Source organism: Microtus oregoni, unplaced genomic scaffold, assembly GCF_018167655.1.
Source record: "Microtus oregoni isolate MIOR12 unplaced genomic scaffold, Mior012 000103F_ref0000194, whole genome shotgun sequence".
In the NCBI taxonomy this organism is placed as follows: domain Eukaryota; kingdom Metazoa; phylum Chordata; class Mammalia; order Rodentia; family Cricetidae; genus Microtus; species Microtus oregoni.
The window spans coordinates 1,817,656-1,833,074 of record NW_024544717.1 but is presented as its reverse complement, the minus strand read 5'-3'; the positions used below and the strand labels follow the sequence as shown (position 1 = coordinate 1,833,074).

General features: G+C 42.5%; 1 protein-coding gene across 1 annotated transcript in view; it reads left to right on the top strand.

The window, feature by feature from the left end:
• Nucleotides 1-15,419, top strand: part of LOC121443230 (constitutive coactivator of PPAR-gamma-like protein 1) — an 86,568-nt gene that overhangs the window by 7,519 nt on the left and 63,630 nt on the right. The window contains exon 2 of the mRNA XM_041644905.1: nucleotides 13,282-13,528. Coding sequence (XP_041500839.1) covers nucleotides 13,282-13,528 — 247 coding nt within the window. The remainder of the gene's footprint in view (nucleotides 1-13,281; nucleotides 13,529-15,419) is intronic.

The following is a 15,419-nucleotide window of genomic DNA, read 5'->3' as shown; positions in this document are numbered from 1 at the left end:
GAAATGGCTGCCAGTCCCAGAGCGATGGCCCAAGCGGTAGTGGTGGCGGGCCATGGGCCATGTGGCAGCAGGCAGTGGGCCCCAGGCAGAGACGGGTGCTGGTCCCCGAGCAATGGCTGGTTCCAGGCAGGGAGACACATGGCGGGCGGGCAGAAGACAGAAACATGGATAGACACGACATGCAGGGTGAGGTTGAATGTTTATTCAGGGAGTTATGGAGGAGGAAGGGTGAAGGGGGGGGGACAGAGAGAGAGGGAGAGAGAGAGAGAGAGAGAGAGAGAAGAGGAGAAAGAGACAGAGAAGGGGGAAGCAGAGAAGTGGGGAGAGAGGCAGAAGCGAAGCTGCCTCTCCGAGAGGAAGATGGAAAAGAGACCGAGCTCAGGCCGGAAGCTGAAGATCAGCCTGCCTCAGCGGATGGGGAGGGGAATGGGTGTGGCTTGTCTCTTAAAGGGACCAAAACCATAACATCCCTGACCTACAGACCAGTGGTCCCCTCCCCCCTTCCACCAGCCAGATTTGTTCTCCACACTCCACACACCACCAGCTATGTCTTTAACTTGTCTCTTGGTTTCTCACTTTGAATTTCTGATTTCATTGTTGCACTACCAGAGCACAGACCCGATAAGCAGTGCCAACCCCTTCAAAGCCTGTGTTCTGTATTTCTTTCTGGATGTCTTCCCCTTGCCTTCTACCTTTCCTTTTCCCAAGTCTGCAGTTTTAATTTCACCCATACAGGTTTGAGCCTCAAGATCACTCCCATCAGTCTGCACCGCTTCAGAGTCACCTGACCGTTCCATCCCCTCCCTTCCCCCACAAGCCCTACACTAATGACACGTGTAGCGCCACAGTCTTTCTCACCTCTTCCTCATTCCCAGCATCCCTGACACAGAAGGCAACCACACAGCTGCTCTGCAAACCCGTTGGCAGGTTCTGAAACCAAATTTTTGGCTATTTATTGGCATTTAAGAAGTGATATAGACTCAAATACAACCAGAATCTAGAAGTGTGAGACACACTAGGAACCAGTAGCATTTCCTGTTGGTAGGTCAGCGTGACCTCGAGCTTCCACAGTTACCTCAGGTCATTCATCGTTCACACCCTGTAGAGCAGCCTACCACATCTTCAGGGAGGCCTCTTGTCGCGTTCAGACTTGACTAAAGCCATTAAGAGTCCAGCTCTGTTCAGACTTGTAGACCCTTCTGCAGCCCTGGCCATTATATCTCCTGCTTCATGGTTTGTACCATCCCTACCTTATTTATCTGTTTACTTTTGATTCTATTACCCATCTTTCCTGATTTCTGTCTCACTTAAGTTTGTCAAACTTATACTCTCTTCAAAGCCTGTCTCAATACCACCTTGCTTCTTGGGGTATGTGTGTGTACCCATGTGTGTGCATTTGGAGGCCCGAGCAGGACTGGGGTATCTTCCTGTATTAGTGACCACTTAACTGCTTAGAGACTGGGTCTCTCAGTGAGCTGGCAGCTTGTTGTTTTGGTTAGGCTAGGTTGGCTCATCTTTGCCCTTCAAAACTGGGTTACAGATGTGTGCAACTGTGAGTCCTGGGGATTTGACCTCAGGTCCTTTGCTTGCAGAACAAGCATTCTTACCCACTGGGCCATTTTCACAGTCCCAACATTAACCTAAACAAACAAACAAACAAACAAAACCAGGGTCTCACTGTGTAGCCCTGGTTGGCCTGGAACTCCCAGAAATTTGCCTATGTCTGTCTCTGGCGTGTTGGAATTAAAGGCATGTACCACTATGCCAGGCTTTATTTTTTTCTATGTAGAATTGTCTGGTCCAGAACTTGCTATGCAGACTAGGCTGATGTTGGCCTCACAAGTGCTGGGTTTAAAGTTTGTACCACTACGCCAACATTCATCCTTTAAAATTAAAATATTTACTATGTTCTTTTATATAGCCAGACAAATTTTATTTTCTTTCAATATTTGGATTAATATCCATTTATTTTTTTTAATATATTTATTTATTTATTATGTATACGATGTTCTGTCTGTGTGTATGCCCGCATGCCAGAAGAGGGCACCAGACCTCATTACAGATGGTTGTGAGCCACCATGTGGTTGCTGGGAATTGAACTCAGGACCTTTGGAAGAGCAGGCAATGCTCTTAACCACTGAGCCATCTCTCCAGCCCCTCAATATCCATTTATTAAAATGTGTTTTCTTACATGTTCTTTTCTGTTTCCAAGGGCTTAATTTTATTTAATGTTTACTTATTTTATGTGTATGGATCTCTTGCCTGCATTGTGTGTGTGTGTGTGTGTGTGTGCGTGTGCGTGTGCGTGCGTGTGCGTGTGTGTGTGTGTGTGTATGGATGTGTGCGTGTCTGGTGCCCGCAGAAGCTAGTAGAAGGCATCAGATTCCCCCAGGTCTGAAGTTACAGATGGTAGTGAACTGTCTTGTGGGTACTGGGAATCTAACTCCTGATCCTTTGGAAGAGCAGCCAGTGTACTTAATGACTGACCCATCCCTCCAGCCCTGAAAAGGACTTAATTTTAGCAGCCAACTGAGTGCCTGTTACTACTTGTCATAGACAGTGAAGGGAATTGAGAATTAGGGAAGCCTTTGGAAAGCTTGTACTGGGTTAGAGTGTTGAGGTAAGTCTTTCATGTTAACATTTAGAACTTTTTTTCGTGCCATGAAATGACATATTTGTGAAGGCTTGGGAGTAGTTCTTAGCTAGGGTTGACAGTTAGTTGGCAGTGTCATCAGAGCCCCCAGGGCAAAGGGTGTTAACTGGGTAGAGGCCAGGGATGCTGCTAACATTCTGCAGTGTCCAGTACAACTCTCTGCAGCAGAGAGTTATCTGTTCTCAAATACCAGTGCTAAGTCAAGGAAACCCCGATGCAACCAAATCCAGCGAATCTAAGTTGTAGGGCTTTTGAGGCCTTTGTACGCCAGGAAGAGAACTTGAAAGTACAACTCAAGTTTCTAATCTAAAATATGCATTTATATATACGCCCTGTATTTAAGATATTTTAGACCTATATTACCCTTCATTTTAATTTACTGAAATTTATGGAAAGAAGCTAATTAATACACAGTACACATTCTGACTGCAGTAAGCAGTTAACTATAGGAGTAAATGTCAAAAGACCGTATATAAGGAAAGGTATTTTAGAATGATTAGGCTATTTTCTTGGATTTGTAGACAGAATTTCAAAACAAGAAACAAGCAAAGCAAACCAACAAAAAGCCCCCAAATCAATTAGACATAGAAATGAACCAGAGTTTGGGTCTGGAGCCATGGCCCAGTGGTTAAGGAGCACATACTGTTCTTTCTCACAGAGGACCTGAGTTCTAATAGCACCTACATCTAGCAGCTCTCAACTGCCTGTAACTCCAGCTTCAGGGCATCTAACATCCGTCTGTCCTTCTCACTCATGCAGGTATATACATGTATACATAAATAAATAACAAAAATATCTTTTTTTTAAAGATTTATTTATTATGTACACAGTGTTCAGCCTCCATGTATGCCTGCAAGCCAGAAGAGGGCACCAGATCTCAGTACAGAAGGTTGTGAGCCACCATGTGGTTGCTGGGAATTGAACTCAGGACCTCCGGAAGAGCAGTCCGTGCTCTTAACCTCTGAGCCATCTCTCCAGCCCCACAAAAATATCTTTAAAAATAAACGAACCAGAGTTAACATACAGTGTTTTAAAATTCTCCAGATGGCTGTGTAGCTTATCATTTATTTTGCTTTTCCCCCTCCCCTATGGAAAGTAAGTTTATGAGGACCTTGGCTGTCATCAAGCTCCTAGAACAATCCCTGGCTTATTGTAGTTGTTTACAGACTACCTGCTAAGTGTGGCACACCCAACACTGCAGCTTCCTCCTGCAGGCTGTGTGATAGGAGGAAGAAGAATTTTTTTTCAGCCCAGAGTCAGTTAATTCCAAAGGTGACTGACTGACCTCATCCCAGCCACCTGGTGCCTGGGTTTTATCTTACAATAATCCTTTTATGCTTCTTAACTCAAGATGTACACTGTTGAGAAGGCATAAAAGAGGACTGTGTAGGTAAACGGGCTGCTTCTGCTGCTTTCTTTCTTGTTGCTCCTGATTTGAGGCATTATGGGGGAAGTGTGGGCTGAGCTGCCATTGAGAGACAGCTCCATTTGTGCCCTAGCCATTTGGTATTTATTTTGCTGTTGTCTCAGAAAAAAACAAAAACAGCAACAACAACAACAAAAAACCAAACAAACTGTTTTTTGGGGGGGAAAGAATGGATCCACCATGCTCTTGTCATTTTGCCAGTTACTATAGTAGTGCAGTAACAGGAGGTTCCAGCCAGAGGGCTGATCCCTGAGGTCCAGTGTGCTTCTGTCTTTGGAACTAGAGCCCATCCACAAAGAGCCGTGACAGGTCCACTGAGACAGCTGGGGCTTCTCTAGATCCTGCCCAGAGTGTATGACTTTGCAAACATTACTGTGGTAAATTGTGTCAATTTAAAGTTCTTTTTTTGGAACTCTTAAAATTAAGTTTTGGTATTTCAAATTTTGGGATGAATTTAAAATCTTGTCATTTATTTGTTTATCTAGATACAAGATGTTAACTGAGTCTTTAGGTGCATGTCACTGTGCCCAGCTTAGAGTTAGTTTAACAAAATAATTTTATTAAGTTTTAGCTGAGCTATTTGGAGGTTTTTATAATCGGCTATTTTAAATAGAATCCTTGTGAAAATACTATGATGTCTCTTGCCAGGTTTTTTAATTTTTTAAAAATAAAAAATTTAACTTTCATTTCTTTTATATCTACTCCCCCCCCTTTTTTTTTAAGAAGGGAAAGGAAGCAAATTTATTACCACATAAGCACTGAGTCAAACTGTAGTTGTGTAACAAACAACCTGCTAAAGGAATTGAAAGGGGGAAATCATACCCTTTGGTTGTCTTTTTACAATTATAGTATGGTACACATAATTTGCCACCTTAACTATTTTTTTCTGCATATACATGTGTGTAGTGTACATTCTTGTGTGAGTACGTGTATGTGTACATGTGAACACCAGGTGATGTTGAGTATCAATCATCTTTTACTGATCTTCACCTTCTGTGTTGAGGTGCAGGCTGTCTCCCACTTGAGGACTCCACTAGTCTAGCTAGCCAGCTTGCTCCAGCAATCTCAGCTCCACCTTCTGATCACTGTTTTTTTGGGGGGGGAAAGAATGGATCCACCATGCTCTTGTCATTTTGCCAGTTACTATAGTAGTGCAGTAACACATGAGCCACCGTGTATGCTCACAGTTACGTGGGTGTGGGAGATGGGCAATTGCCAGGCAGGTGCTTTACCTGGTGAGCCAACCCCCAGCCCTGGTGTTGTGTCCTTTTGGGGAACTACTATGCTGTTGTTCACACTTGCTGTACCACTTTATGTTCTTACGCATGCTTGCCTGTGCTTCTTGTCTGTTTTTGAACAGCAGCCATCCTGCTTAGTATGGTTACTTGGGTGTAGTTTGCATTTCCCTAATAACTTGCCAAAGTTGTGCATCTTTTTGATGTCACTCCTTTTGAAATTCTGGCCTAACTCAAACAAATACTTCTCATTGCTTTTAGGACCATTGCCTTCTATTCTTGTGGAATAAATGAGGTCTGTAAGATCTGCTTGGTCAGTTGTGATTGCAGTTTCCCTAGAGGGAGAGATTGGAATGAATGCTATTACAGTTATATCTCCCCTTTAAAGTCAGAAACAATAACCCACCTCACCAGACTGGAATTGACAATTGGATTCGATTTGTGAGTTGGACAAGGGCAGGAACAGAAGCCAGGAGTGAGTTTCACCACCTAATACTTACAGGCTGGACTTCTGTGGGCCTATGTCAAAGCTTGTTGCTTTATCTTATAAGCAGAAGAATTCAGGTTCATAAACATCCTCTATGACCAGACTAACTTGTATCTTCTCTGTTGGCTGGAGGATGGGTTAATTATTCCGTGAGCTGTCATACACAGTGTGTTTTTCTCTATGACATGTCCTGGTTTACTTAAGAAGTGCCTGAAACATTTCAAGTGTTTGTTACCTGAAACAATTCTGTGGGGTTCACATGCAACGTGTCTAATCATCCCAGCTTCCCTGTGATGAATACGGAGGTACACCAGTATTAAGTGGGCAGTTTACCACCTGCTTAGCAGGGGCCTAAGACTGTGTTTTCCCTATAGTTTAGGAGCTAGTGACAGCCCTGCCCCCAGGGCTGTCTCTGTGTCTGCTTTTCACAATTTATAGTAATAATACTTGCTAGCTAATCTTGGAAGTCATTGTTCTTTATAAAATCAACTTTGACTTATTTGTCCCTCTTGTTTTAATGTGTCTGTGTGTCACTTGTGTGCTTGGTGCCCATGGAAGCCAGAAGAGGGCATTGGATCCTCTGGTACCTTAGTTATAGACCATTGTATGTACTGGGAACCAAATTCTGGTTCTCTGAAAGAGCAGCCAGTGGTCTCAATATCTGAGCCATCTCTTCAGCTTATTTATTTTTTAGTTTGTCTAGTGCGAAATTAACCCAAAATTCTGTAGTAGATTGATAGTAGAATAAAAATAACCATCCTAAGCTAAGAAGGTACTTTCTTGACAGCGAAACCAGTACATTTGCTGCCGCTTAAACCTTTCATCATTAGCCTTGCCTGCCCTGCTTCTTGGGAGGGTTTGTAGCTCTCACCTGCTGGCTCAGGCAGGCATCGTGTGTGGGTCACTGGCCTTGCAATCAGCTGGTGCTGAAGAATATTGTTTCTTTGAGTGTGTGCAGGAGTTTTGAATTGGAGTTTCACTTCCTTGGTGGGAAGCTTGCCCCACTTCTAACACTTCTAACACTTCTAACACTAGTGGCTTCTGGCATGGGATTTTTAATGATGAAGCAGCTCAAATCCAAGTCTAAACCTTAGAGATGGGTTCTCTCTGAGGAGCTCTGAAGGCTTAGTTCTTTTGTTTTATGCTTTCTGGGGTTAACGGTAACAATATTTTCAACGTTGCATCTCATAGACTTCTTTGTTCGTTTATTGTTTTTTTTTTTTTTTTTTTTTTTTTTTTTTTAGAGACAGGGTTTTTCTGTGTAACTCACTCTGTAGACCAGGCTGGCCTCAAACTCTGAGATTCACGTGCCACTGCCTCCTGAGTGCGCCACCACCACCACCTGGATTCTCATTTATTACTCTGTGTGTGTGTGTGTGTGTGTGTGTGTATGTGTGGTTTTTTGAGTCAGGATTTCTCTGTATAGCTCTGGATATCCTGGAACTCACTTAGTAGAACTCAGAGATCCACCTGCCTCTGCTTCCCAAGTGCTAGGTTTAAAAGGGGACACCACCACTGCCCAGCTATTTATTATTATTATTATTTTTTTTTTTAAGTTTTTCGAGACAGGGTTTCTCTGTAGCTTTTTGGAGCCTGTCCTGGCACTAGCTCTTGTAGACCAGGCTGGCCTCGAACTCACAGAGATCCGCCTGCCTCTGCCTCCTGAGTACTGGGATTAAAGGCGTGCACCACCACCGCCCGGCTTATTTATTATTTTTTAAGAAAGGGCCCTGCTATGTAACCTAGACTGTCCTTGAACTTTCCATGCCTTGGCACACTGAATGATGAAATTATAGACATCTGCCACAAACTTGGCCACATAAGTTTCCCCATGTTGGGATTTGAGTATCTGTGTATGTGCGCAGGTGTATAAACCAGAAAAGCATGTTGGTGCTTCCTCTAAGCACTCTGCCTGTTCCCTTCCGGGCAGGGTCTCTCCTTACACCCGGGTGTCCTTGGCCAGGCTAGAAACCAGCAAAGGCCAACGGTTTTCCTGTCTCTGTCCCACTCTGCCCAGGGTGGGGGGTGGGTGGAGTTAGGGCTGCAGGCATTTGTGGGAATGCTGGCTTCTCATTTGGGTGCTTGGGTTCAACTCTGGTCCTCACTATTACAGAGCAAGCACTCTTCACCACTGAGTCATTTCTGGCCTCAAGCTTCACAATGTTTATTCGCTCCTAAAAATGAAATTAACAAATTTATGGAGCTATAAATATACAAATTTTATTGTATTGCTTCCAGGCTCATCCTGGGAAGAGTAAAAGCAGGAGAAAAGGAAAAAGTAATGGAGTCCTGATCACCAGAGGCGGATGCTCCTGTTTGTCCTACTCTGGCTTCAGAGCACTGAAGCTCTAGGACTTAGTTTATATTTGTATGTACATATGTGTGAGTATGTGTGCACATGTATGCGTGTGTATGTGGAGGCCAGTGGTCTATGTTCAGTGTGTTCCTTTTGCTTTTGAGACAGGGTCTCACTGAAGCTAGAGTTCATCAATATGGCTGGTGAGCTCCCAGGCATCCTCCTGCCTCTTCCTTTCTCCTTAGTGTTGGGACTACAGAAGTTCTTTTACATGAGTTCTGGAGATCCCAGCTCCGGTTTTTGTGCATGTTTAGCATGCACATCACCGAGCCACCTTCCCAGACCTTAATTTAAAATTTTACAAAAATATAATCCAATTTATTTAGAGACAGCTGAGGCTGTCCTTGATCTCTTGGTTGTCCTGTTACCACTTCCCAAGTGCTGGGGTCACAGGCAGATGCCACCATGCTGTTTCTTCTTTTTTTAAAAATATTTATTTATTTATTATGTATACAATATTCTGTCTGTGTGTATGCCTGCAGGCCATTAGAGGGCACCAGACCCCATTACAGATGGTTGTGAGCCACCATATGGTTGCTGGGAATTGAACTCAGGACCTTTGGAAGAGCAGGCAGTGCTCTTAACCTCTGAGCCATCTCTCCAGCGCCCCCTTGTTATGTTTGGATGAATGACTACCTGGCGGCACTCTTTCTTACTCCCGCTCAGACCTCCTGTCTGTGCTGTTTTCACTCTAATTACATCTTCTGCCAGGTCTTTTATCAACCACCATTACCTTAAAGCTTGAAGAATTGTGTATTTGTCCACTGTGAACATAGTTGTCCATTCATTCGTCAGTCAGTCAGTCCTGGTTAAAGGCTGGACGCAGGTAGTGGGGTAAGGGCCTAACATATGCAAGACCCTGGATTCTATCCTAGCACTACTACAAAATAATTTAAAAAAAAAAAGGAAAAGGAATAGTCCTATTAGAAAGAAGCATACCCTTTAGTCCACTCTCTGCTGTCAACTTTGTGCAGATTCCTAAATTTTATGGGTCTGTCTCTACAAAAAACAAGGACCTCTGCTCTCACACACATTTTGTATTAGAGAAGGCTTGTTGCCTGACACACGGGAAGCACTGAGACCGAGAAATGCCATATCTTGTGAGTTCCCAGGGATTCTTAAGTTGCAGATTAGCAGGGTGGCCTCTCCAGCAGCAGCAGCAGCAGCAGCACCTGAAGCAGTGGCAGGAGTGATTGGCAGTAGTTCCCCATTAGCATCTTTCTCCACACCAGCAGAATTCTTTGTTTGTTCTTAACACTGGTCTTTAGATTAGCATTTAAAAGCAAAGTGCAGCTGGGTATGATTATGTAGGCCTGCAATACCAGCATTTGGTAGGCTGAGGCAGGAGGATTGCAAGTTTGAGGTTATCCTAAAAAACCACAGTGAGATCCTGCCTCAAAGGAACAACAAAATCTAGTGTATTAAAAAGTGCACGAACTTTAGTAATCCACCCCAACTCTAATTTGCAAATGATTAACAATATTGTAATTCTTCCACAAAGGCAGATAGAGCACTAAACAAATAGCCAGCTGCAGCAGACGTATGATTGGCTGCAGTGGATGCAGTATGAACGTGGAGGTCCTTGTCTTTTGAAGTGGGCTGCTTTCTAGTGGGACTGTTCTTTTTTTTCTTGTTGTGGTAGTACTGGGATGGAATTGAGGGCGTGTATAAGTTACCTTCATCCAGCCACCAGCCTTCCCAGGCCTTAACCAGGCTGTTTTTGTTCTCGCCCTTCCTCTCTCCCTCCCTCTCCTCTGTCTTTCTCCCTCCCTCTCTCTTCTGTCTCCCTCTCTCCTTCTCCCTCCCTCTCTTCTGTCTCCCTTTCTCCTTCTCCCTCCCTCCCTCCCTCCCTCCCTCCCTCTCCCTCCCTCCCTCCCTCTCCCTCCCTCCCTCCCTCTCCCTCCCTCTTCCTCCCTCCCTCTCCCTCCCTCTCCCTCTCCCCCTCAGAAAGTTGTGCACACATAATTCCACTACCCTGATACAACCCCATTGGGTCTTTCCCTTTTCAATCTGTTTCCAGACCCAGTTTTGCTATCTATAATTATCATTATATTGTGTTCTAATATGATTAATGTTTTAATGAAACTTTCCTTAAGTTTTTCCAAAAAACATTGTAGTGACTGTTTCATAATTTCAGTTTGGTTTTCTTTTTTTTTTTCTTTTTTTTTTTTTTTTCCGAGACAGGGTTTCTCTGTAGCTTTGGTGCCTGTCCCGGAACTAGCTCTTGTAGACCAGGCTGGCCTCGAACTCCCAGAGATCCGCCTGCCTCTGCCTCTCGAGTGCTGGGATTAAAGGTGTGCGCCACCACTGCCCGGCTTCAGTTTGGTTTTCTCCTGTAGGAGTTATTATGATTCTTTTCATGGCTAAAAATCTAATGATTTTTATTTGGTAGATTAGCTTTTAGGCTATTTCCTGGAGTAGGGTTACTGGGCAAAGAACATGAAGGTTTTACAGCTTTTAAAATATATTGCCGATTGTTTTACAACACTCACAGCATTGTTTGAAAGCTGACAAGTTAACCTGACCGCTGACTCAGTCTTCACCTTCCACTCTCTGGCTTCTGATCCCACCCAGGTGAAGCTTTACTTCCCGATCTTTGATTTTACCTCAGATCTGTGTGGGCATGGCCTTGGGAACCCTTCCAGAGCCGCCTTTTTAGCTTTTGTTTGAAAAGTCTTCCTTAGAAGAAGCCCTTCCTTCCTGTCTTGAGTGAAGCCCATAGTCAGGGAGCTCAGAGAGCGATGAAGTCAGGAGTTCCTAGCCTTGGATATGGATCTGCTCTCGGTTTTCTGGAACAAGGATGCTATAGAACTAACTGCCCACAGATAGAAATGTGGACCATGCAGACTCACTGCGCTGTCTCCTATAAGCTGTGAATCCTCTAAGATGAGTGGTCTCCTGTCGTCATAGGAGTCTCTTCCCTTTTATTGAAGAACCTCTTCAGAGGGGATGTTTGGGAAACAACCAGTAATTTCTGTTCATTTAGCAGTACTTTAAAATTTCTTCCTTCTTTTTTTCACCTTTGAGGTGTCTATGGAAGAAAATTATTTGAATAAAGAACTTGGACTAGACTAAGATTACCATTTCAAGATAGAATTAATTTTTGAGCATTTTAAAGTTACTTTTCTATGTTAACTGATGTGTTTCTAGATTAAGGATGAGGTAAGTTTCTCCATCTATGGAAGACTGCTACCTGAGTAATTGTAGTTTTGCTTTTTCTTATACCATAATAATGTTTTATTAAATTTTCTCCCCAGGAGAATTCAAAAATTTATTTTTCCTTTAGCTAGTATCATTAACAGTTTGCTTTGCCTCTTGGTGAGATTTCATTACACGAATTTCAGCCAGACCTGGAAACCACTTTCATTGTGAAAGCCAGCAAGATGAGCTTAATGATGGCCACCGCTGAGGAGACACAAATGTTCTGTGTCACTTAGGTGCAGGAAGATAGTTGCTGCTCCCCTGACAGTTGGCCGCTGGAACTTAATTTTAAATTTAATTTAAAATTTCACTCATTAATCCATACATTAGGTTGTAGTTCTAGAAATTTCAGGTTAAAGAGGACATGCATCTCTCCTTAGTCTCTGGAGATTTAACTGAGTTCCCTGACTCATTATAAATATTTTTAATTGGTTTTATTGAGCTATACATTTTTCTCTGCTCTCCTTCCTGCCTCTCGCTTCCCCTTCAACCCTTTCCCATGGTCCCCATGCTCCCAATTTACTCAGGAGATCTTGTCTTTTTCTACTTCCCATGTAGATTAGATCCATGTATGTTTCTCTTAGGGTCCTCATTGTTGTCTAGTTTCTCTGGGATTGTGAATTGTAGGCTGGTTTTCTTTGCTTTATGTTTAAAAATCAGTTATGAGTGAGTACATATGATAATTGTCTTTTTGGGTCTGGGTTACCTCACTCAATATGATGTTTTCTAGCTCCATCCATTTGCCTGCAAATTTTAAGATGTCATTATTTTTCTCTGCTGTGTAGTACTCCATTGTGTAAATGTACCACATTTTCCTTGTCCATTCTTCAATCGAGGGGCATTTAGGTTGCTTCTAGGTTCTGGCTATGACAAACAATGCTGCTATGAACATAGTTGAACACATGTCCTGTGGCACGATTGCACATCCTTTGAATATATACCTAAAAGTGGTATTGCTGAGTCGTGAGGAAGGTTGTTTTCTCAATATAAATTCTAATCTCTAAAATACCTTCACTTGTTGAAGAAACAAATAGCTTCCTAGAATTTTGGTTGGACAGAGTTTGAGAATTGGCAAGCGAGGGAAATCAATAGTTTGGGATTTGAAGTATTACACCTTGTTTAATTTTAAAAAAATGATTTGGACTTTGGTTTTAACATTTCAGAGCAGTTTTCAGTGCTTGTGGGCATAGGACCGCAGCCTCCCTGCCTGCTTGTCAGTGAGCCTCCAGGCTAGATTATAGTGCGCAGTTCCAGTAGTTCCTGGTAGGGGTGCAAAGTGAAAGTGCTTGGGCTCCTTCTCTTCACCGACGTGGCAGTTAGCATGTAGTGAGTCTAAGTGGTAGTTCTGATGTGGCTTGCCCAGGAACTTTAGGGTGTTCATGTGTATCCCGAGAATCCCTGTGATGAATGCCTTAGGAACATAGACTGGGACATAGCTAGATATAGGTTTTTGTTTTTGTTTTTTTTTTAAAGGAGAAAGTGTAATTCTGCTTTCCTACACTTTTGATGTACTTTGAAGAGGTTGTGTTGGCTATGCAAATGTGGGTGTCTCTTTTGTCTTTCTGCTTTTATTTCCCCTTTTCATCTTCCCCCACCCTCTCCGTTTTTCTTCTAAATACTGTCACAGGGATCAGTCAGATTTGCCTGTTTTTAGGCAGGGTGAGTTTTGAATTGTCATGAGTGGGGATTAATTTGCAGTCTAGATGGGATGGTAGATTATTGACAGGTGATTTGAGTTCAGTTTCCCAAGAGAGTCCTCCTGTTGGAGCACTGTGCTACCCACTTGGTCCTGGCACTTTTGGATCATTTGAATAATGTTTATGTCAGTAGCTTTTTAATGCTGTAGAGTACATCTGCCTGTTGAGCCTGCTGCTGCAGTTAGAACATGTATCTGATGGTATTTTCTTCTTTTTTTGTGCGTAGGTTGCACAGAGCATTGAGGATCACCATCAAGAAGTGATTGGCTTCTGCAGAGAGAATGGTTTCCATGGTTTGGTGGCGTATGACTCTGATTATGCACTGTGCAACATCCCCTACTACTTCAGTGCCCATGCCCTGAAACTGAGCCGCAATGGGAAGAGTCTCACCACAAGCCAATATCTGATGCACGAAGTTGCCAAGCAACTGGACCTGAACCCAAATCGTTTTCCTATATTTGCTGCTCTGTTAGGTAGGTGGAGTAGTGTAAAAACTGTTTTCTAAGGGAGTGGTACAGTAAGCATACTGATGTATCCTTTGAAGATTTTCTGCCCAAATGCTTTGGTTTTATATCTGATATTTACATTTAAGAATGAAAAAATGGGTTCTTAATTGTATTCTTTTGTATATTTTCTCCTTTTTTGCTAGTAACGTATGGTTTTTGTTTCTAAATTTTTGTTTATATGTTGTTCTATCCAGGCTGATAAACTTAACTCTGTGATAAACTCCAAGTTTTAGAAAAATAACATTTCTGAATCACATGTGCTAACACGTGCCAACTATGAAAGATGAAAGTGGTAGTGACCATCAAACTGGTAGTGTAAATTGTGTTTATAAAAGAAGAAAATATGTGATTGGCATTGTGGCACAAGCCTATAATACCAGCATGCAGGAAGCTGAGGCAGTAGGATCACCACAAAGCAAGTTCAAAACCATTCTGAACTACACAGTGAGACCCTGTCTCCAAAAAAAAAAAAAAAAAAAAAACAAAACAGTGATCTTGAGAGTATACTGCTCAGAGGGCTGGGAAGATGGCTCAATGATTAAGAGCACTGACTGCTCTTCCAGAGGACCTGGGTCCAATTCCCAGCACCCACATAGCAGCTAACAGCTGTCTGCAAGCCCAAGATATGATACCCTCACACAGAGATACATGCAGGCAAAACACCAATGCAAATAAAGTAAAAATAAATAAATTATGCAAAAAAAAGATTGTACTGCAGTTGTCAAGGATTGAGTTCAGTTCCCAGCACCCATAGTGGGTGGCTTGTCTCTATAAGTACTTGCACACAGAAACATACACAGGCTGGAGAGATGGTTCAGTGGTTAAAAGCATTTGCTGCTCTTCCAAAGGACCCAAGTTTCAATTCCCAGCAGCCACATGATAGTACACAACTGTCTGTAACTCTAGTTCCAGGGAACCTGACACTCTCACACAGAAACATAGGTAGGCAGAACACCAATACACATGAAATAAAATGTACATACACAATTCAAAATAAAACTTTGATTAGAGAGATGATGGTTCAGAGATTAAGAGCACTTGCTGTTCTTGCAGAGGACCCCACCCCTACCCCTAGTTTGATTCTTAACACACATGTAGTAGCTCACAACCACCCATAACTCTAGTTCCTAGAGAGCCAATAGCCTCTTCTTACCTGTAGGCATCAGGCACACATGTATGACATACAAACATACATACATACATACATACAGGCAAAACACTTGGACGCATCCAATAAAATAAATAAGTTTAAAATTAGAAAAAATAATTGCTGGGCACTAGTGGTGCACACCTTCAGTCCCAGTACTTGGGGAGGCAGAGGCGGGTGGATATCTGAGTTTGAGGTCAACCTGGTCTACAGAGTGAGTTCCAGGACAGCCAGGGCTGTTACACAGAGAAACCGTGTCTCAGAAAACTAAATGGAAAAGAAAACTACACACATAAAATCTAATCACAAAGAATATTTGCCACAGGACTAAAGCATTGCTATGATTTCTTTCCCTTTGAATGGTAGCCATTATTATAAAAGAAAACAGTTGCCTTTTTGTTTTATTTTGTTTTGAACTAGAGTTTTATATAGGTTTCTAATGACCTTGTTCAAGGATGAGCTTGGACTTTAGGGCCTCCTGTCCTTGCTGGATTATAGGTGCATGACACCATTCCCAGCAGAAAAACAACTACTTTAAAAGAAAAACACCATTGTAAGTAAATTAAAAAAAAAATCTCATGAAACAATTATTTTTGCTATATTCTCAGAAAGGATATATTTTGTATATTAATTTATATTTCTTAAATAAGTTTCAAGAGGTAACATGTACATGTGCACATTTGTTTGTTTGCTTTTTTTGTTTTTTGAGAC